Source organism: Mesoplodon mirus (genome assembly GCF_964341445.2).
Source record: "Mesoplodon mirus genome assembly, chromosome: 2".
Classification (NCBI taxonomy): Eukaryota; Metazoa; Chordata; class Mammalia; order Artiodactyla; family Ziphiidae; genus Mesoplodon; species Mesoplodon mirus.
Window position 1 is genome coordinate 56526409 of NC_138977.1, and position 24353 is coordinate 56550761.

Here is a 24353-nt window from a genome sequence, read left to right on the forward strand (position 1 = left end):
TTTTACTTCTCATTGCTAGAGAACTATACAGTATTGATACTGAACTGGTACATACCCAACAAAGTGAGAGGTCAGAGTTAAAGCCATTAACAAGATTGTGATGAAAGCCCATTATAACTGCTTGAATAATACCTGGCCTATGGATAATAGAGGGATTCAGTCTCTATTACTTGTTATAAGGCACATGGGAGTTAAATTAAAATTAGGCAGAGTTATGCAATATAAATGGGATTGAAGCACAAAGCCTGGCAAACTAAAAAGGAATTATTTCATTCACAGTATTATTAAAGCAGTATTTCACATGAAGTTGAAAAATTCAACTATATGATCATCACACAAACAGTAGATCACAATTCACATTTCATAACATGAAACAGTTGAAATTTAACGTAAATAGTTTTTGAGAACAGATAATAACCTAAGTCCCTTTTTTAAGATAAATTATTTTTTAGACATCAATAACACTCAAGTTTCAAAGTAAATATCATGAAAATATTCACTAATTATGAAATAACTACCATAACTATTAATAAAAATGTTTTATAGGAGTACAATACCTTGGTTAGTGCGGCAGTATGATCTTCTCCACAACAAATATAAACAATTTTCTGAGTTCTTAGTGACTTTAGTAAATTAGGAACATACCTATCTGAAAATTCCAACAAGAGTCATTAACGAACAGTATTTTTAAAATTAAAAGCTTCTAAAATGTGTTTCCTCTACAGCTTTCAGAACTGTGGAAGATGGTGATAACTAAACAATTTTAACAATTCAATGATTTTGTGGTACAAGCCTACTAAACTGGGCTCCCATGCCTTTCTATTCATGCTACTGTGATAAAGGAGAGCTCTAAAAAGAGTAACTTAAGTGCTAAACTGCCTAAATGCCAATCTGCATAGGACTCCACAATCAAGGAATTTCAAAGCTATCTGACTGCTTCTAATACATGCACATCATTCTTTATATTCACCTCATGATAATTAAGCTCATAGAATCCTACTTTAAAAAGCCTGAAAATTATACTTTCTGCTATTTTATAGCAGAAAAGAGATATAATGTCTTAATCTGACATATTTTTCGCATGCAAAACAAAATATTTTAACATTCTTTCTGAGAGTATTATTTATCATTACCAGTTGTTACTAGATCAACAACTCACTTTTGTCTAAGTCATTATAATTATGTTGAACTTTATTAAATTAGTTTTTGTATTTCAAATACTGGCATTCAACCTAATGTAGCTATGAAAAATCAGTTTCCAAGATCCCAACTTGTTTTAAGCAGTTAATAATTTTTTAAAATTCAAAAAGTTTATTTTCAAGACTCTAGCATCACTGTTAACAGTGATTAATTAAATGACTCAGATTTAAATATTTCCTTGAAATACTCAAATAGATGAACACTTCATGTTACTTTTCAGGATAATTTTATAATTTTTTTCCACTGATGGTGGCTGATAATATGATTACCAATTTGAAGTAATGTTTTTCTCAACTTTCTTTTAGTGAACATCCAACATTGAAGATTTTTGTCCAGATATACTTTCTATATTTTATTCTAGAATAAAATAATATATTTGGCCTTCCCACAATCTCCTAAAAATATTATTATCAAATGGAATTTTAAAATTAACCTCTCATCCCCACCTCAACAACCAGGGAAGATTTGGGTACACTTCTCTCTGACACTAAGAATCACTGATATATCTCAAAACATCATCTCTTTTTAAAAATATATTTATAAATAATGCAAACCTACCATTTTCATCATTAAGACCTAGTTGACCAAATTTGTTGCGTCCCCATCCAAAGATAGCTCCAGAAAGGGTGAGTACAAAACTATGGGCTCCTCCTGCTGCAACTTGCATGAAAGGAATTCCAAGTAAAGACTTAATCAGTTGTGGTGAAGCTTGCTTTTTACAGTCAATGCCTAAACCCAACTGGCCATATTTATTCTGTCCCCAACAGAAGACTTCACTTGCTGTAAAACAAAAATCATAAATTACTATTTTTCTAACACAAAAAAAATTTCACTTGAAAATCATCAGTTATTTTGGGATTTCTTCCTCTTTGATGAAAATACATATTCCTCCTTATTAAATTTATTTCTTATATGGAAACAATACTACCTTGAATAATCCATGTTAATACAGTTTTAGTTTGACTTACTTTACTGATGAATGGGTAAGTCACATAACTGGGGATAATCTCATTTCCTGATGTTCCTCAAGAAAGGACCATCTCTTTTTAGTATTCCTCAGGTCTCACTTTTATTCTATGACGTCTCCCAGGAGGTACTCATTCAAGCTCAAGGTTTCAGTTATCAATTATATGCTATCACATTCAAAATTTATCACTAGCCCAGATCTCTCCTCTGAGCAATAAACCCATGTATCCAATTGTTTACCTGACAGCCATACTTCGATATTTGAAAGGTATTTCCAGCTCAACATGCCCTAAACTCAATTCATGACCCCCATCCTACCTCCCATACCTGGACCTCTTCCTAGTGTTCCTCATTCTCAGTAGGTAACACCTTAATTCAGCAGCACAAGCCATAAACAGAGGAGTCATCCTTAATACTCCTCTCCTCTCTTACCTTATACATAGATTTTTATCAATCTATCATGAAGTTATATACAGTTTTCTTTCTAAAGAAAAATATGGCGAATAGATCCACTCCTCACCATTTCACCTGGTTCTTGTAACAGTTCTCTTGTCACATTTGCTCACCCACTGCTACATTTTTTGCAACTTTAAACATCTTTTTTACTTAAGTAAATCTCCCTTCAAAACTAGATTCCTGGTTCCTCTCCCAAGAGACAAGCACTCTTACTAATTGCTGATATGTACTTCCAGAAATACTCTATGGACATACCAGCAGACATTTGTATATATACAAAGAGATATAAAAATGTAGATCTGATATATGACAGACACCATTAATAATGGTCTGGATAAGTTTCAAATTAACTGTTCTATAAATTTATGTCTGTGTGTTTATTTCATAATAAATCTCAAATGAGTTGACTCTAAAACAATGTAGATTTGAAATGCTGCTCACCTGAAAAAAACAGAGATCAGTGCCTTCTCACTGCTCGAGTTAAATACTTTTAACAAGGCTTATAAGGCTCTATAAAATCTACCTATGTTTCTGAGCTCATTTCATACCAGCCTCTTCCCTCACTTACTATACTCTAGTCATACTCACCTTCCTTTATATTCTCCAATGACCATTTCTTACACACTTGCTGTCTCATACACTCTGCCTAAACCTTCCCCTCACCCTTGTCTAGTTTACTTCTATTGTCTCCCAACAGGAAGCCTTCCTTGATCTGCCAGATTAAGTTCAGTCCCCCTGTTATATGATCTAAATATCCCAAACTTTTTTATTTACACTCTCTTTTCATAGTATGTAACTATATTGTTATTTGTGTGACTGCACCATAAGGGTTGGTAGTGTACTGCTTACCACTGTTTACTGTACACCCTAATGTGCCTAGTTTGTACTGAGAGATCAAAAAAAAAATTTTTTTTTTCCATTAGATGAGTAAGATACTGCTAAAGCATGAAGCTGAATAGGGGAAAAGAATACCTGTTAGATACGTCAAGATAGAAAAACTGTCCTCATCGGTAAAACCTTTGGGTTTAAATTTATCTTGGATTTACCTACCAAAGTATCAAAAGAGGAGTTGGCAAAGTAACAACAAAGAATACAGGGATGCCAGCCTCCACCCCTTACTTTATTCCTTTGATGGAATAAATCCAAATTCCTTAATATGGCATGTAAGGCCCTTTGTAACAGATTTGTTTTTACTTTAGTCTCAACTGAAGTATGAAAATGTCTCCCATGCTCTCAAAATACCCACGTAAAACTATATTCCGATACTCAAATACACAAAATATTTCCCAGATTCTATGCCTTTACTAGTACTATTACCTTAGCCAATCCTCAACATTTTCCCTAGCTGCTTCACAACCTCTCCAATTCTGAAGAAATTGTAATCATCTTTCAAGACTTGCATCAAATATCAATCCCTTCTTTCTTGTTACCAATTCTATTGACTGAAACTAATTAAACTTTTTTCCTTATGCCCATACTTTACTTTTCCTTTAACCAAAAGTAGTATATATTTTTTCTGCCTCAATTATATTATTTGTATATCTGCCTCTTCTACTAGATGGTACGATCCCTAAAACTTTCTCTTAACTTATCCATATTTCCCTATAGTTCTAGTCTACTGTTTCATTCATAGTAGGCCTTACTAGGCATTTAATAAATAAAAATAATAATAATGAAGCCACTGGAACTTATTTTTTTAAATAATAAAAAACAAATATATGGCAGGCTCTTTACTAACCCATGTTACAATCCTTAGCTGGCACAGGAAGAAGTCAAATAAACAAAGGTTATAAGATGCTTAGCCTTTTCTGTTTCTATTCACAAAAAATTTATCTGTAAGCGCAAATGAACTTGGGCAAGTTATAAACTTCCCCAGCTATAAAAGAATAATGTTTGGCAGGCTAAAGAACAATTAGACACAAAAAATCAATTTCATGTCTATATGCTAGTAATAAACGATTTGAAAATGACACCAGAGTAACAAAAAATATCAAATATCTAGGGAAAAATCTAATAAAACGTGTATAAGACCTCTCCACAGAAAACAACGTAATACTCTTGAGAAAATTTTAAAGAGATTAAAATAAATGGAGGGATATAGCATGCTCAAGAATTGAAAGACTCAATATTATAAAGATTTTCCTCAAACTGATTTAGAGGTAATGCAATCCCAATCAAAATTCCAACACTTTAAGTATCTGTGAAAATTGACTAGCTAATTCTAAAATGTATATAGATATGAAAAGGATCAAGAAGAACCAAGACAATCTTTAATAAGAACGAAGTTGGAGGAATTTTGACTCAATTAAAGTATCAAGTAATAAAACTGAAAAGAGGAAAGAAAATAAAAGTAATGCTTACCTTTAGAAAGTGCAAGTGAATGATAGTAGCCACAAGCAACCTGTACTATCTGGATATCCGACAAACTTTTAATATTTCTAGAAAATAAGAAGAGAGATCAGGATCAGTTAATTCCATTTAATAAATGGGGGCTGAATGCTATTTATTTATGTGATTTACTGACCACCTACTATGTGCAAATAGTTTCCTTACCAGCAGTTCCTTACTAGCATGACCTAGCAGTTCATATTTTTTCTCATACAGGCCCAATTTACCAAAAAATTATGCTAAAATCAGTAAACAAAATCTAAATATGAAAAAATTAAGAGATATGAGAAAACACTTTGAAAGGACAATATTTAAGCACAGTAAACTATGCTCGCAGCTCAGTGCTTTCTTTTTATTTTTTTAATAAGTTTATTTTATTTATTTATCGATTTATTTTTATCCTTGGCTGCACTGGGTCTTCGTTGCTACATGCAGGCTTTCTCTAGTTGTGGCGAGCAGCGGCCATTCTTCATTGCAGTGTGCAGGCTTCTCAATGTGGTGGCTTCTATTGTTGCGGAGCATAGGCTTTAGGCACGCAGGCTTCAGTAGTTGTGGCACGCGGGCTCAGTAATTATAGCTCATGGGCTCTAGAGTGCAGGCTCAGTAGTTGTGGTGCATGGGCTTAGTTGTTCTGTGGCATGTGGGATCTTCCCAGACCAGGGCTCGAACCCATGTCCCCTGCACTGGCAGGTGGATTCTTAACCACTGTGCCACCAGGGAAGCCCCTCAGTGCTTTTATGATGCAGATGTTATTATCATCAAAATTTGAAAAATCTTTAGCTTGAAGTATGAAACTTGGCAATATATTTGTAAAACAAATGTACATGATCCAATTTGTCAAAAATTGGTGTTTGGCCTAGTTTATTATATGTTCTCCTCCGTCAGGTTCCTTAAGAACCAACAAGAATTCCTATCATATGGTGCTACCAATTCACAAATTATGAAACCTATTCCTCTTGGACTATCCTTTTGCTTTGCATCTAAATCAATGATATTAAATTTAATTCTTTACTAGAGAAATTTAATCAATTCATATGTATTATGATCAGTGATGTGTTCAGTCATATTTCTGCCATCTCATGTTTCTTACTTATATTTTTTATAGTTTCTTTTTTCCCCTGATTTCTGATTTTTCCTTAACTGCAATGTAATTCTAAAGGATAACTGTTAAAACATTACAAAAATCAAGAAACTATGTGCATCAACCATCCCAGGTTTTCTTTATGTAGCTCCCCTTCAGTTGCTCATTCTGTTTTTCCTGAATGAATGTTTTTAAGAAAAAAGGGGGTGTGGAAATATATTATGTTTCTTATTTCCCTTTACCTGATACTGCCACCTGACCTGATTCTGCCATATGAGAGTCCGGAGCAGTTCTGACCAGAGTGTCAATACCCATGATTTTCGGGAGGCAGCTTCAGCAAACCAAATTTTGAGTGGGAAAAAAGAGAGTTATTCTAATTCCATATTATTGTATTAAAAATAATTTTATTCAGTGGATTTATATCCTACAAAGCTTGAGAGTTGTACTGCTATATTTAGCAGAATCCAACACGTTAACAGGGTCCAGTGTACCTTCAGATTTTCAAATATAGCAAAAGGTCATTTTTTTTTTTGCAGTTAGCAAAATCAAACACTGGCAATGCAAAAACAGGAATAAAAAATACACAGGGGGCTTCCCTGGTGGCGCAGTGGTTGAGAGTCCGCCTGCCAATGCAGGGGACACTGGTCCGTGCCCCGGTCCGGGAGGATCCCACATGCCGCGGAGCGGCTAGGCCCATGAGCCATGGTCGCTGAGCCTGCGCGTCCGGAGCCTGTGCTCCGCAACAGGAGAGGCCACAACAGTGAGAGGCCCGTGTACCGGGAAAAAAAAAAAAACACGGATATGTACAACTGTGCTGAAATTACTAAACATTTACTGTTACTGCTTATGCATATTAGGCATATCATACACTGACTAGTGAACTGTATTAAATATTTTTAAAAACCAATTGCTCCAAATATCAAGTCTAGTTTGCAAGACTAAGTAAAATCTTTTAAAATTCTACATTCTCATAGCACCCTATGTTTTTTTTTCCTTCACAGCATTTATCTCTACTAATTACTGGTGTACTTATTCATTTAATTATTACTATTAGTATACTCTGCTAAACAATAAGCTCTGTGAGGATGGACTATTATTATCTTATACCCATGGAATCCCTAGACCTACCATAGTGCCTGGCAAAAAATATGGGGAAAAAAAAAAGTATGTGAAGTATCCACTGTTAGAGGATAAGTGAATCTGCAACTTCTTTGAGGCTTTAGTATTAAACTATTCATAAAATTTGCTTCCAAAAAACTTCTAAATTTACATAGCAATTTACAGAAAGTGATTCTCATTACCAAAATATTATCATACGGCTTAGAATATAACGTAAACGCTAATTTCTTTAGCCATGTCTGCTACAGAGACAAGTGAAGATATTCTTCTGTGGCATTACTGTTTTAAAGGAAAAAAACCTCTCCTTTTATCTCTATGGAGATTGAATACACTGAAGATTGTGGGGGGGGGAGGAGAGGATATGCTTTCTTGTTTTGTTTTGTTTTGTTTTAAGCTTTCAGGAATTTAAAAAAGAAACAAAAACTTGTGAATAGTAAAACAACTTTACAACATTCAATTTTTCCTAAAGAGACAAATTAGAAAATTCTTAATGTAACAAAATTTTATAGAATGCACCAAAAATAATCCCCAATGAGTAAAAAAGATAATGTAAATGTTTTCTGGTTTTCAATTTTTAAAAGGATTCAAATGCAGTTAACAGGAAAGTAAAATAAGCCAGAATAAATTTTGTAAATAAAAAATATATATACACACATACATGAAGATTCCTAATTAATCAGAACTATGAAAAGAAAATCAGAATTCAGATGTCTAGGGTAAACATTTTATAACTGCTTATAAATTTAAAATAACTCCCTAAAGTTTAGAGTTCTTGTCAAACATTTTTAAATGGCTATGACATTTAAAATTATTCATTGTAAAGAAAAGAATAATTTCGCCCTCCTGTTCTGCCTCCTGACCACACTTGCTGCTCATGTGGTCTATATGATGTGATGTGGCCTCTTCTGTCAGGAAACAGGCTTGAACAGTGTTAGCAACATAATGGGCTCAATCAAAACTTGCAATGATCTGGATGACTTTTCTGCAAATTACTGCCATGACTTTTTGGATGTAGAAATGGCCTGGTGTATTTGTCATTTGCCTTTGAATGTGTGGAATCAAGTGATTTCAGCTCCTTGGAAGAAGTTGTTTTACAGAAACCACACCCCAACCAGACAGAGAATGATGACCATGAGCACATAGCCCCAAAACTGGCTGGAGCCTGAAGACTGGTAATGTGATCAATTTCTGTGACCTCACCTGGTTACCTCACCACACACCAACCAGAAGACTGCATGAAATGATCACATTCCCCATGACCCTCATTCTCACTTTGTCTTTAAAAACCCATCCCTAAAAACCATTAGGAAGTTTGGGTCTTTTGAGCATTAGCTGCCCATTCTCCTTGCTTGTCACCTTGCAATAAATGCTACACTTTCCTTCACCACAAAAAAAAAAGAAAAGAATAATTTCTTTACTGAATTTTGAAACATGTTTGAAATTTGTAAGAAAACAGTTAATAAACTTGGAAATAAGATTTATACACCTCTCCCTTAGGAAGTCTTGAAGTCAAAACATATACCGTTGAATATGTGTACTGTTGTGTTGTTACATTTTTCAAACTTAATGTACAGTGGCAATATAGGCAAAAACGAGGCATTTCCAATTGTATGTTAAGGTAAAATTCTTTAACAACTGTTAACAAGGACTAGTGAAAAGTTTATATTATATAATCAAGAAGTTGAAGAACTAAAGCATTAAATATTTTGCCAATTCCAAACTCATCAAGGTGTATACATTAAGTACAGCTTTTTGTATGCCAATCATACCTCAATAAAGTGGTTTTAAAAATATATTTTGCCAGTAAAACATAATCAACAATTTTCTATTTTTCAATTAAGCCACAACTTTCTTACTGATTTGAGAAAAGTCTTAGCACCAACTCTTTGATTCTGAAAAATTTAGGTAACAACTGATCTAGTCTCTACCATTAAAAACTCTTCTAATTTTTTTTGTAACTTTCTTTTTAATCTGAAATGTTCTGCACTTTCAGATGCTAATATTAGGCAGAAATTTTAATAAACTTCTTTTTCTTTGGGAGGGGCCGGGCGAACAGTGCCACATGGCTTGCAGGATCTTAGTTCCCCAACCAGGATCGAACCCGGGCCATGGTAGTGAAAGCGCCAACTCCTAACCACTGGACCGCCAGGGAATTCCTTGTAATATGCTTTTAAAAGTTCAATCAAGAAAATAAATTTTATTTTTGACCAAGGCGACAACTCAAACATGTTTAATTAGCTCCTGTAGCCCAGAAATCGCTGTTCTCACAAGAATCATCATATTATACCATCCTGTCATAATTTTTTCTTACAAAGTCCAAAAAACAAGAACTTTAAAAAATAAACTACTGGGCTTCCCTGGTGGCGCAGTGGTTGAGAGTCCGCCTGCCGATGCAGGGGACACGGGTTCGTGCCCCGGTCTGGGAAGATCCCACATGCTGCGGAGCGGCTGGGCCCATGAGCCATGGCTACTGGGCCTGCGCGTCCAGAGCCTGTGCTCCGCAACGGGAGAGGCCACAGCAGTGAGAAGCCCACATAATGCAAAAAAAATTTAAAAATAAATAAAAAATAAATAAATAAACTACAACCTTATTGCCAAAAATTGTTTTTCTATTTACATTAAACTAAAAGATAGTAAAATCAGATTAACTTTTTTTAAAATAAAGGTATAACATATATCCTACATATAAAAAGAAATGACTAGCCAGAAATGCAGGTCCACAGAGACCACTGATATTGAATAATTTGTCTTTCCCCAAGAAATAATGATTTCAAAACAAAACAAAATAAGAAGTAGGAAAAGATTATCAGCGTAAGTTTCAAATATAATCTATTTATTATTAATTTTACATTCATCTTTAAAATTAAAGTATTGCTTAATTTACATACTCTCATATATTGATATAAAAATGGGTTTTGTTCTCAAGAAAATACAGCCTAATGTGAATATTCACTTTTCTGATCATTCTTATGAAAATTATAAACACTAATTTTTAAAAACCTATTCACAGGGCCTCCCTGGTGGCGCAGTGGTTGAGAGTCCGCCTGCCGATGCAGGGGATACGGGTTCGTGCCCTGGTCTGGGAGGATCCCATATGCCGCGGAGCGGCTGGGCCCGTGAGCCATGGCCGCTGAGCCTGTGCGTCCGGAGCCTGTGCTCCGCAACGGGAGAGGCCACAACAGTGAGAGGCCCGCGTACAGCAAAAAAAAAAAAAAAAAAAAAAAAAACTATTCACATATGTCTGAGTTTCCTCCTATATTCTACACATTTTATTCAAAATGTATGTGAAAGTTACAAAGCTGGCTGACATCTCTAAGCACCTAGAAAAAGCCTTGCATCTAAAAAATGATTTGGTGCTGAGATTTTAAAAGAAAAAAAAATCAATGGTGGTCTTTCATAAAAATATATTTCTACTGAAATACTAAATTGCCCTTTAAGACATGAAAGTATCAGTAAAAATGATATATATATGTCACAACAAATCAGATTAGTCCATGAAAAACTGAAAAGAATGAACAGGAAAGATGCCTTAATACACAGCTTAAAATTAATACAGATGTTCAGCAAATACACAAACAGAGAAGTTTAAACCAAAGGACTCAAGATCTCTTACAAGTCCCCGTCCAGGTTCATAAAGAGTAAAGTCACAAATAGAGAATTACTGGGCAACCTTCAAATAAGCCGTTATATAATAAACTCTTCTCCTTATAATTACCTTTCTCTCCAATTACTAATCATCTATGGATTACTGACTGAAATCTCTTATATCAGAACTGAACAGCAAAAAAAAAAAAAAAAAAGTAAGTATGAGGATTAAGAGAATTAAGCGGAGCAAAAATAAGGGAAACTAGACAGCCTTCCTGTGAATCATAGTTTTGGAAATACTGACTTAGAAAATCTAACATGTAAGTCTCTCTTCAAACCTAAAAACACAAAGTTCTTAAAAATCTTTAAAAAAAAAATCCCATTCTACAACAATTACTTGTGGAAGGAAATAAAATCAGTAGACATTATGACAAATGTGAGATCACTCTGTTCCTATGAATGCTTTGTATTTTGTAGCCAACAGCCATTTGGCTGCAAATTAACATTTTCTAAAAGAAATCAAAACTGAAATGACTAAAAAAATTCAATTTACTTAGCTTAAAGAAAAAAATTTATCTCCCAACAGCACCATCATTAAGAGGCACTAAAAGCATAATGGGAAGTATGTTATTTAATTTCTACTGCAGAAGAAACAAAGGGGAAGAAATTTGTTTGGGAAGTTTTGTGGAATTTGGTTACAAGTTCGATAAACAAAACATGTTAATGTGTGTATCCAGAAGTCTCAACAGACAGTTCATTAGTAGAACAAACATAAAATGTCAAACTAAAGATGAAAAAACCTTTTACTATGCTAAAACAAAGCAAATACTTCAAATGTATACTTTAAGTTTTTAAATAGACATACATATATATGAAGGAAGGTTATGGGCTTTTTATTTTAAAAACTCATTTCTAACGATAAGAGCTCCCGTTCTGTTTCTTTGTTTTTTGTTTTGTTTTTTTTGCACTGCGCAGCTTGTGGGATCTTAGTTACCTGACCAGGGATTGAACCCAAGCCCGCAGCAGTGAAAGCGTGGAGTCTTAACCACTGGACCACCAGGGAATTCCCTCCTGTTCTGAAATATATTCGTTCCTGTGCTCCATTTTCTTATCCTAGTAGTTACATCTACTTCTTAAACCAAAACAAACATTATCAATGTTAAATTAAAAACGAAGTGTCTATATGTGTATATTACAAAAAATGCTACCTGGAATATATCTAAAATTAGTGTAATACCTTGGTTCCCTGGAGAGTTCTCTTTTGTCCCTATAACTATTACTAGGAGGAAAAAAGAAAACAAAAAACAAGAGTTTAAGGAGGCAAGAATTTGTGTAATTTTAAACACTAAGCATGAGTTAGTGTATTAATTATATGTCTAAAAGAACTGGATACTCTTCTTTAAATCTTTATGTTCATGCTTACAGTTTTTAATATTACAGCAATGGTTATGTCCTATATAAACCTGTAAGACTACAACACTGATGAAGCATTGCTTATTTTTAAATTTTGAAATAACTCTATGGTGAATTAGTGGTTAGCATAAATTAAATTGTGGTCACTGCTATGTAAAAATGTAGAAAGTGACTTATTCTTTCTACACTTTAAGCATGTGGGACTTCTATATTCAATAAAAACTTTATAAAGACTAAAAAAACAAGAGAAAGAAACATGCAAACAACCAATATTTAATAAATATTTCAGTGGCTGAGGTACTCAAGATAGTATAATTAATGGTTTAAATTAGTCTTAACCCACTTAAAATTTTTAGTGAGAGAAAATTTATAATAAAGTATGCATTCCCTACCCCTTTTCTTTACAAACATAAATAATTTGGGGAAATACGGAGTATATAAAAAACAGCACTCAATCCAAATTAAAGGCAAGAACCTACCTAGTAAATGCCTTAAGAACTCAAAGGGGAGAAGTAATTCGGTGTCAACTCTTAAATGCCCAGTAGTAAGCAGAATAATTTAGATAGCAAATTTATTATAAAAGATTGTTAAAGACCTCTTGTCGGTCACCTTTGTTACCTGGGTACTCTGATACATTCCTCTGATCCTAGCAGGCCAAGTTGTCCATCAGAATCGAGACCCCAAGCATACACCTGGCCCTTGTCGTTTAGTGCTAATGTATGAGCTTCTCCACATGAAACAGCTACGATATTTTGGGCATCCAGCGCAACAACCTGCTCTACAGAAATCAAGAAGAGAGACATTACATTCTAGTTTTAAACTCCCAACAAGAATAAAACAATAGTCTTCATCTTGTACAAAAAAGCTAAGGAAATGCTGAAATACAGACTAAGTATAACTTCAGTTATTCTCAAAAACCTAACAAATATGTTCCATACAAAATTCTCGCTGTGGTAAATACAGAGATATGTCATAGGGCATAATCAACTCAGAATACTAAGTGACTTTAACATTTGGGGAAAGAAATTAAGGGTTTATAAAGATTCTCTCCGAAAGTGCTCTTCATTCAAAGCCATAACCAATAAAAGAAAGGAGTCCAGCTGAAAGGGAACCATTTAAATAACTCAGCTGTTTTTTAACAATAAAATCATAACTGACATATACATTACCAAATAGATACTACTATGGAGTGATCCTGAAATTAAGGAAATAATCTGAATTAGCAAATTCTGACAGGAAACAAATTCTTTACAGATCTCATAAATAAAGCATCTACTAGATACACTGAGGAGAGAACTGAAAGGCAATGTGACCATAACAAATAGATATCAGTTTATGGGCTGCTACTTTTAACATCAAAGACATAAAAATTCCACATGTGGTTAAAACATGTCCAGGCTTTTAACCAGAAATTAATTTAAAATATTGGCCCTTCATAAGACTGTCAGTAGCCACTGACAAATCAGTAAAGAAAGTGAAATTGCTTCCTTAGTCTCTTTAAGATGTGCATTGTCTATCAGGTTTTTTTTTTTTACTAGTACACTACAAGTTTTAAGACATCATTTAAAATTAACCTTTTTAAAAAAAAATTAACCTTCTTTAGCCTAATAAGAAAGCTATGTCTTCATTAACTGAAAGTCCCTTGTTGCAGAGCTGTTAAAACTGAATCAGGGTTTCTTCAGAAGCACATTTTAGATCAATGTACAAATGCAGCTGTTCAATAATAAAGCAGATTACATGAAAGAAGTTTGAATCCCTATGTACAGAGAAATTCAAATTGTATCTGGGTTACTTATTCTGCATTTTGGGGTGGGAGGTCAGCCCTTAGACAGCCTTCAGGAATCTGTATAACTCTAATGATATGTTATTTTAAGTACTTACCTTAAAGTACTATAAGTTAATAACTCGTAAAGTTGATGAATAGTACATGGAAGTTCACTATACTAATCTCTCACTTTTTGTGTATATTTTGTATATATGTTCTTATAAAATTAAACTGTAGAAACATATAAAAACAAAACATATGTAACACATTGCCTCCCCCCACCAAAAAGAAAAAAGAAATAGGACTTAAAAGTATGGCATCATTTATTTACATCAAAGCATCCCATAAATCTTAATTATGAAGAAGTAAAATGCACAAAAGATCTGTTAATCTTTCACAGAGGCCCCTGAAATGAGTCAATATCTCTCCAAAACTATCCTCAAAGGAAATGCAGTAAAGAGCAGAAATGAAAGGAAGACAAGAAGGATGAATAAGACTGGTTGGTTCAACAATAATATATGAAGAGTACTGAAATTAGATAGCAATGGCTGTAAAATCAAAGGCACCAAAAATCCAAGCAACAAAGAAACAGTCATGCATACCAAACACTAATATTTATTGTATACCATGTGTGCTCCAAGCACTAGACACACAAAGATAAATAAAACAGAGTTCTAGTCCTCAAGGAGTTTACAGTCTATAGAAAAACAAGCAAGAGAAGGATTGTTATTAAATGAAAAGGTAAAGACATACAAAAGGTACCAGGGGAACATGAGATACTTTTTAAAGCCCTGAAAGATACTAAGAAGAATTCTGGAAGACAGTGACACTAAGTTGTGTAGGTAAGGAAAGAGGAAGAGATTCCATGTACCCATGAGAGAAAATTCAAATCATTTCTTCAAATACAGCAAAACAAACTAAAAGCAAAGTGAAAAGACTGATTAAAAAAAAAAACAGGAAAAATGTTATTCATGTCAAATAAAGAAATAACCTCCCTAATATTTAAAGACTAACTGGGGCAGGTGGGGGAGAGCAGTAATTCAATGAAAAATGGGCAAAAGATGTGAATTGATAGTTCACACAAAGAAGAAACAGAAATGGCCCTTAATCCTATGAAAAGATGTTCAACTTCACTGATGAGAGAAATGAAAATTCAAACTACACTGAGAAGCCAATAATATGTTCACTTAGAAAATTCATAAAGCCATACACTTTTATTTTGCATACTTAATTATAAAAGTTTACCAAAGGAATGAGAAGACAAGGCACTGACTGGGAGAAAATATTTGCAAAAGACACATCTAATAAAGGACTGTTATCCAAAAAAAAACAAAACAAAACACCCTCTTAAAACTCAACAATAAGAAAATATACAACCCAATTAAAAAACAGTGCAAAAAACGTGAGCCGACACCACACCAAGACATAAAGATGGCAAATAACTATATGAAGGCATGTTGTACATCATATATCAACAGGGAACTGCAAATTTAAATGAGATACCACTATAAACCTATTAAAATGGCTCACTTCGGCAGCACATATACTAAAATTGGAACGATACAGAGAAGATTAGCATGGCCCCTGTGCAAGGATGACACACAAATTCGTGAAGCGTTCCATATTTTTTTCAATAAAAAAGTACCTAAAGTATCCAAAAAAAAAAAAAAAGGCCAAACCCCAAAACACTGACAATACCAATATCCTTACCACTGGTAAGGATACAGAGCAACAATAACTCTCATTCGTTGCTAATGGGCATGCAAAATGATACAGACACTTTGGAAGACAGTTTGGTAGTTTCTTACAAAACCAACCGTACCATTATAAGATCCAGGAATTGTGCTCTTTCATATTTACTCAAAGGAGTTGAAAACTTATGTCCACAGAAAAACATGCACACAGATGTTTATAGCACCTTTATTCATAATTGCCAAAACATGGTAGCAATCAAAATGTCCTTCAGTAAGTGGATGGATAAACTGTGGTATATCCAGACAGTGGAATATTATTCAGCGCTAAAAAGAAATGATCTCTCAAGCCACAAAAACACATGGAGGAAACTAAAATGTGTATTACTAAGTGAAAGAAGCCAATATGAAAAGGCTACAAAATGTATGATTCAACCATTTGACATTCTGGAAAAGGCAAAACTTTGGAGACAGTAAAAAGATTAGTGGTTGCCTGTGGTTAGAGGGAGGGAGGGATGAAAAGGCAGAGCAGAGAGGATTTTTAGGGTAGTGAAACTATTCTGTATGATACTATTACTATTCTGTACAATACCAAGTATCATTACGCAGTCATCAAAACCCATTGAATATACAACACAGAGTGAATGCTAATGTAAACTATGGACTCTGGATGACAATGATGTGTTGGTACAGGTTCATTAATGGTAATAAATGTACCACTGTGGTACAGGCTGCAGATAGTGGGGGAGGTTGTATACGTGTGGTATAGAGTGTATGGGAACTCTGTACTTTTTGCTCAATTTTGCTGTGAACTTTAAACTGTTCTTAGAAAGTTTATTAATTAAAAAAAGTTTATTTATAAATACACACCAAGATAACATTTTTCATCTCATAAAAATCCGTAAGTTTGATAACAATCTGTTGGGGGAAAAGGCACTTTTGTATATTGATAGTGGAAGTGCAAAACAGAACCACCTTTATGCAAAAGAATGTGGCAAAACCTAACAAAACATATACAATTACCTTTTGGATCCAGCAATTCCATACCCTGCAGATACATCTAAGTATTAAAGGGAGGCAGAATATGCCAACCCAAAATATGCCACTTTGGCATAAGGACTGCTTTGAGCTGAAGGCCACTAAGAAGAAAAGCTCTCTGCTCTCCTATATGCCTAAAAGCAGGACATAAATTTGAAGTGTCCCACCTGCCCTCTCTACCAGGAAGGACAAAAGTTAATCACTGGAGGCAACTCTAGACCTTTATCAGCTCAGAGACAGCACGAGCAGAAGCTACATAACAAACTTTACTAACTAGCCCTTATCTGAGTTCCCCCACATATTTACCTTCCCAAAATTTGCCACCCCAGAAACTCAAAGTCCTTTTCGTCTTGTTACTTCTCTATTTATTGTTCTTTTATTAAGATGCTATATAAGCCCATGTTCTACTACCACCTTAAGTTACTCATTACTGAGTGCTCCTGCATATAAACGCAAGGCAATAAACTTGTTTTGTTTTTCTCCCTGTTAATCTGTCCTTTGTCTAGACAAGCCCCAGCTGGAGAACCTAGGAGGGCAGAGTACAAATACATATGTGCGTGTGTGTGAATGTGTGTGTATTTACGTGTTTGCAGTACTGTATATAATAACAAAAGACTGGAAATATTCCAAGTATCCATCAGTAAAGGATTCCATCCACACACTGGGATACTATGCTCTGAAAACATAAATAAAGAGGAAATGCTACATGCTGATATGCAGAGAGCTCAAGGGTATATTATCAAAGTAGGAAAAAAAATCAAGATGTGGGGCTTCCCTGGTGGTGCAGTGGTTGAGAGTCCGCCTGCCGATGCAAGGGACGCGGGTTCGTGCCCCGGTCCGGGAGGATCCCACGTGCCGCGGAGCAGCTGGGCCCGTGAGCCATGGCCACTGGGCCTGAGCGTCCGGAGCCTGTGCTCCGCGGCGGGAGAGGCCACAACGGTGAGAGGCCCGTGTACCGAAAAAAAAAAAAAAAAAAATCAAGATGTGGTATAATGTACACGATTTGCTATTTTTTGTGTAAGGAAGAGGAAAGAATATGAATATATATTCATATTTGCTTACATTTACATAAAGAAACTTTGAAAAGATAAAAAACTAATAAACATAGTTGCCTATAGGGGATGTGGGTAAAAAGGAAATAGGGTGGTCAAGTGTAAGAGCAAACCTTCTCAATGTGTATTTATATTATTTTGATTTTTGAACCATGTGAATATATTATCTATTCAAAATTTAAATTATTTTAAAAATTAAATAGAACATTAGAGAAAATAGTTAAAGCAATGTATAAAAACCATTGTTTTCACTTTAAAACTGAACTGGGCTCTTTACTTTTTCTTCTACATACTAAAAACTCAAGATAAATAATTTTGGTTCTTTAGGAATTTGAGCCCCATCAAATTACTAAGATACCTATTTTGAGAATGAATAACTACTGAGAAATATATTATTAAAGAAACATAATAACATATGTCTTGGGACTACTACTTAATACAGGCTTTTCAGACAACAAATATACAAACTGATAAGTTCTCTGTACAATTTTTAAAAACTACTTATTTTTTCCAAATGGCTAATTAAAATGAAAAACCTCAACCATTTCCCCCCAGTATGCTAGAAAGTTAGATCAATGTTATATTGAGACATTTCACATCCAGGTCAAATTCTGGATGAATGCTCGAAACAAGGTGGCTTGCAAAAAAGAGTCAATGATAAGCAAGAAAGAAGGGGGAATAAATGAACCCAGCAAAACAAACCAAAAAATTCACTAGAAAACCTGGCTTAATGATGCCCTGTATGAGAAAGAGAAAAAAACAAAACAAAACAGAATTCATACCAAACCTAACAGCTAAGATTTGTTGAGTGTTTACTATGAACCAGGTATTATGTTAACTCAAAGTTTTAATCACCAAGCTACATTTGCCTTTCAAGGCCAACAAACACAGAAACGAGAGGGTTAAGTGGGGATTAAATTCACTTTAATTTAGGTTGAGTATGGATTTATATGGAAGAGGACACAAAACAAAAGAAAAACTTGTCAAGAAAGCCCATTAAAAAACAATTGAGGGGGCTTCCCTGGTGGCGCAGTGGTGGAGAGTCCGCCTGCCGATGCAGGGGACACGGGTTCGTGCCCTGATCCGGGAGGATCCTACATGCCGCGGAGCAGCTGGGCCTGTGAGCCATGGCCGCTGAACCTGCGCGTCCAGAGCCTGTGCTCCGCAATGGGAGAGGCCACACAGTGAGAGGCCCGCATACTGCAAAAAAAAAAAATTGAGGGGCTTCCCTGGTGGTGCAGTGGTTAAGAATCCACCTGCCAGTGCAGGGGACACAGGTTCGATCCCTGGTCCAGGAAGATCTCACATGCCACAGGGCAACTAAACCCATGCGCCACAACCGCTGAGCCTGTGCTCTAGAGCCCGCGAGCCACAATTACTGAGCCCGCGCACCACATCTACTGAGGCCCCACACGCCTAGAGCCCTTGCTCCGCAACAAAGAGAAGCCATCGCAATGAGAAGCCGGCGCACTGCAACAAAGAGTAGCCCCCCGCTTGCTGCAACTAGAGAAAGCCTGCGCGCAACAATGAAGACACAATGTAGCCAAAAATAAATTAATTTTTTTAAAAAAGAAAAAATTCCTAAAAGAAACCCAAAAACAATTGATTCCTTTGATAAATGGGAGCTACAAGAAGATGTTAGAATTATGAGCGTATGATGCTAAACTTGTTGGAAAAGGTTTAATAACAGCACATGATCCTTACAGTTGACTGTAATTCAGAAATAAGGTACTTTTTAAAAAAAAAACTAATACGTACAGATAGAAACACATGGTAAAATGTTAACTGCTGGTCATTGTGCTATTCTTTCTACTTTTCTTTATGCTTCAAAACGTTCATATAAAAAGTTTGAGAAAAGTAACACTGTTCGTATCAGTATTTATGGTTCACAATATTTCTCTTCAAGGAAAGAAAAAAGGAACATTTAGTTTGGGGAGGCACAAAAAAGCAAAGGAAACTTAAGTGGAGGAGACTGTCTTGAAAAAGGCAGGAAAAAAATACATTTTTCAGAGACAGGAGCAAAAACAGAAAAGATAAAGAACTAGAGAGATATAACATATCCATCTTGTAAATACTGACAGCAGATATATTCCAAATACAAATCTAATAAGCCCTAGCTCATCATTACTTCTGGTTCTTCTTACACTTGTACTGCTAAAATGCAATATTTTTGAAAACTGATGGTGCATCATATTATTAAGGAGAAAAAGGCCATCTTCTTTGCTCCATAAACACAAAATGTTGTCATTTTTAGATTTGTAAAAACCAATTAAAATGTTCAACCTAATGACGGTTTTCATTTCTACATCATTTATTTCCTCCCAACTACCTTTGTATCCACCTCTGACTTCAGCATTTGTTCACTAACAAACTGCATCCAATAAATTTTGCTGCAGAAACATCATAAAAGAAAGAATACGGTTGCACATCCTTTTAGCAACACAGAATAGGTCCAGGTCCTTGTTGTAAAATGTTACATGATAAAATCCTTCCATCTGAATAAGTAACTGAATAAGAACAACCTATTTCCTTTGGGATCTAACAAATACGTTGACCAATTCCTGAGTTTGTGAAAATTCATGTAGAATATCATCTCCAGACTCATTCACTTACATGATCAATTTCACCATATCCATACAGCGGTGTATCTACAGTCACCTTCTGATATGTCTCATAATTATGAACATGTTCCTCTGTCAGTTTTCTTCTCTTTGCCATTATGGACAGAAAAAAAAATTTTTTTCATTCTCAACTGTGGTTAATGAAAGGTACAAAGAGAAAAATAAAAACTACAAAAAAATAAAAACTACAGTGACTCCAAACTTCTTTCACACTTCCTTGAAAGATAATGCAAAACTCTGAACAATGTATGAAGAAAGGAATGCTAAATATGATGATTCACTTCACCACCGCACCACCCTTCTAGGAAACCCCATCACTGTTCCACTTACAATTTTTAGTCTTTTTATTTTAGTCTAGTTGGGGATACATCAATTCTTGTTATTCACAGTGGTTATGTTCCATAAAGTCACCACAAATACTTATATAGCAAATACTGAATGACTGCCCCTAGGGAAAATACAAGATTAGGTTGCTACAAGACTCTAATCACACCATTTCATCAACTGATCCATTCATAACCTTGTGTTATGTGCGTTTCCATTTAAAGACATCTTAATTATATTGTTGATTCATTAACATTGAATTCACAGCCAACAGCACTGTAAACTCATGCCTCAATGGATTTTTTTCTACGACACATCATAGCCTTCTTGTGCTTAGGAACACTAGATAGCACCTCAGCAGTATGCTTGGGGGCCACTTTAAACAGTGAAATCACCAACAAAAATGCAAAAAATGTAGCACTAAATATATCACAAAAAGGACATATTATAACAGGAAGGCAAAGCAGTGCTTTGTTGAACCTCAGCTGGGAATCTACACATTGGGAGACTCATGTATTTTGCAGCCCTGCATGTGTGCATGTCCAGGAATGACCATGAAAAGCTCTGTGAGTATTGACTGACTATGACCCAGACTGATTTATCAATAATAATAGTACACATAAACACTTCTTCCTAGACAACCAATCACAAAATATACAAGATGGTCTATTAAGTCTTTTGCTAAACAGGTTTTAACCTGATAATAAGATATAATCACCAGTAACAACAAGCTCTGAGAACCCTGTAAACAGTAAAAAAAAAAAAATGTGTGTTTTGGGTATAAAGGTAATACTACAGACACATCATTAGTAACATATTCACAACTAGCATCTCTTAAAAGTTGCATCTTATTCCAAATTCTAAAACAGCTATTTGAAGGAAAATATAAACATTATCATTACTCTGTATCCTCTTTCATCTACAGATCTCAAAACCTTGCTGTTAAGGGATAAATTGGGCTACCCCCAAATTGATATGCTGAAAGTCCTAATCCCCAGTACCCCAGAATGTGACCTTATTTGAAAAATGGCCATCAAGGATATAATTAGTTAAGATGAGGTCATATGGAGCAGGGTAGGCCCTTAATTTGACTTGTGTCCCAATAAAAGAGGAAACATCGTCACAGACAAGCACACAAAGAGAATGCACGTGAACGACTGCTTGCAGACCACCAGAAGCTAGGAGAGAGGCCTGGAATGGATCCTTCCTTCATGATATTTAGAACGAACCAACGCTGAGGACACCCTGATGTTGGGTTTCTAGCCTCCAGAACTGTGAAACAATACATTTCTGTTACTTAAGCCACCCAGTTTGTGGTACTTTTTTATGGCAGCCCTAGCAAACAAATACACTTTAATAAATATTTTTGGGTTCAAAACATTCCTGTCAAGTACTACCATCTTTGTTTTAAAGGTGATCCACAGAAATAAATAACTTATTATTCTAAATAATTCAATCACAAACTTGATTTTGAAATTTAGAAGTTTCTAGTTTGAATTACATTATGTCCATACCAAACAACTTTTTAAATGGTAAAAAAAATTTACACAAAATTGGCAAAAGACACATTTCTCTAAACAATCTTTAAAATACAAGCTCAAAAACAAAAAAAGAAAAAAAGCTTTTTAGAGAGCAAGAGCAAGTTGGCAATGCGTATTACAATTCTAAACATGCATGTCCTCTGACCCAGAAACTTTCCTTTTGGGAAACAACAATAACAACAACAGAAAATAACGTGACTTCCAGTAACAGGTAGGTAAATATATTATGGAATATCCATGTAACAGAAATTGGTGCTTCTATTAAAATGAATGTCTATACAATATAACACGAAAAGATAAAAATACATTAAATGAAAAAGAGAACCACAGAACTTTATGTGTGTACAGGATTACGTATTTTAATACAGGTATAAAAGATATGAAAATATAAAGAAACAGTAGTAGTCATCTTTAGGATGTAGGGAAAAAGTGGCTTCCACTTTTCAAATCATGTATTTCTGTAACTTTTAAAAAGTTATAGAAATGTACTATTTTGGTAATCAGGGAAAATAAGAATTTTTTTTTTTAAGATATAGTAAGTCCCCAAATTATAACTGACCCCAAACCCCACAGGAACAAATGTCCTTTGTTTCTCCAAATCAAAATACTAGGGAAATAACTAACCTGGTCTGATAAATTTTCTTCTCTAGGAAACAGTGGCTATAGTCAAGTGTTATTTATATTTCAAATGTGATACAGAGTTAAGTTAAATGCTGCTCACAAATATCTATCTTAAGCTTTCTGGAACCAATAAAGCAAGAGAGCTAAACAAGCCAGGATAAGTGATGCGTGAAGATAAATTCTGACACCCAAATGTAAAACTCCAATGAATTTTTCTACAGACAATGTTACAAAGCTCAGTTAAATATAATTATTGATAGAGTATTACACTTAGGTATAATGTGTTTTAAAGATTGGTTTGAAAACCTATTTATGATATCTAGCAGTATTTCCACGAGCAAAGAAAAATTTAAGAGTTTTTAAAAACACAATTCTGGGCTCCCTTGGTGGCGCAGTGGTTGAGAATCCGCCTACCAATGCATGGTACACGGGTTCGAGCCCTGGTCCGGGAAGATCCCACATGCCGCGGAGCAACTAAGCCCGTGTGCCACAACTACTGAGCCTGCGCTCTAGAGCCCGTGAGCCACAACCACCGAAGCCCACGTGCCTAGAGACCATGCTCTGCAACAAGAGAAGCCACTGCAATGAGAAGCCCGCGCACCCAAAGAAGAGTAGCCCCAGCTCAACACAACTAAAGAAAGCCCGCGTGCAGCAACGAAGCCAAAAATAAATAAATAAATAAATAAAATCTACGTTTTAAAAAAGAAAATCTTAACCCTTAATGTGGTATATGAGCTTAATGAAGTTCTACATGTATCTTTAATTAAAAAAGAAAAAACTTAACAGTTTGAACAACTGTCAGTGTTTTATACAGAGAACAAAAATCTTTGTTGATACTTTATTCTCAAGTTATCAGGGTCTAAAAAAATATATAGTTATGAATAGCAACAAGCACAGTCATGTTAATAACGATTACAAAACTGGAGGTCAGAAGGAATATACTTTGTGAAAAGCTAATTTTAAGAAGCTCCATTTCAGGGACTTCCCTGGTGGCGCAGTGGTTAAGCATCCACCTGCCCGTGCAGGGGACACGGGTTCCAGCCCTGGTCTGGGAAGATCCCACATGCCGCGGAGCAACTAAGCCCACGCACCACAACTACTGAGCCTGTGCTCTAGAGCCCGCGTACCACAACTACTGAGCCCGTGTGCCGCAACTACTGAAGCCTGCATGCCTAGAGCCCGTGCTCTGCAACAAGAGAAGCCACTGCAATGAGAAGCCCGTATACTGCAACTAAGAGAAGCCCCCACTCGAAGCAACTAGAGAAAGTCTGCACACAGCAACAAAGACCCAACGCAGCCAAAAAAAAAAAAGCAGCTCCGTATCAATTACTTAGTAAATGTTTAATTCAGCCAGAATCCTCTGCCTACCATGCCACACTAGTTGCTGTATATATATATTTTCCTCTTTCCTTCTCTCTGAATAACTCAAAACTCCAACTAGAGCAATGCAAAGTTCACTTATATCCATCTCTAGAAATTTAATGTTCACAAG

At 35.2% G+C, this 24353-nt stretch overlaps 1 protein-coding gene across 4 annotated transcripts in view; it reads right to left on the reverse strand.

Annotated features, from left to right (window-relative positions):
* HERC4 (HECT and RLD domain containing E3 ubiquitin protein ligase 4) overlaps positions 1 to 24353 on the reverse strand; it is a 135699-nt gene that overhangs the window by 94883 nt on the left and 16463 nt on the right. For all 4 annotated transcript variants that reach the window (XM_082608976.1, XM_082608977.1, XM_082608978.1 and 1 more), the window contains 4 exons: positions 12827 to 12986; positions 4984 to 5060; positions 1759 to 1980; positions 558 to 649 (listed from right to left, as the gene is read on the reverse strand). In XM_082608976.1, coding sequence (XP_082465102.1) covers positions 558 to 649; positions 1759 to 1980; positions 4984 to 5060; positions 12827 to 12986 — 551 coding nt within the window. The remainder of the gene's footprint in view (positions 1 to 557; positions 650 to 1758; positions 1981 to 4983; positions 5061 to 12826; positions 12987 to 24353) is intronic.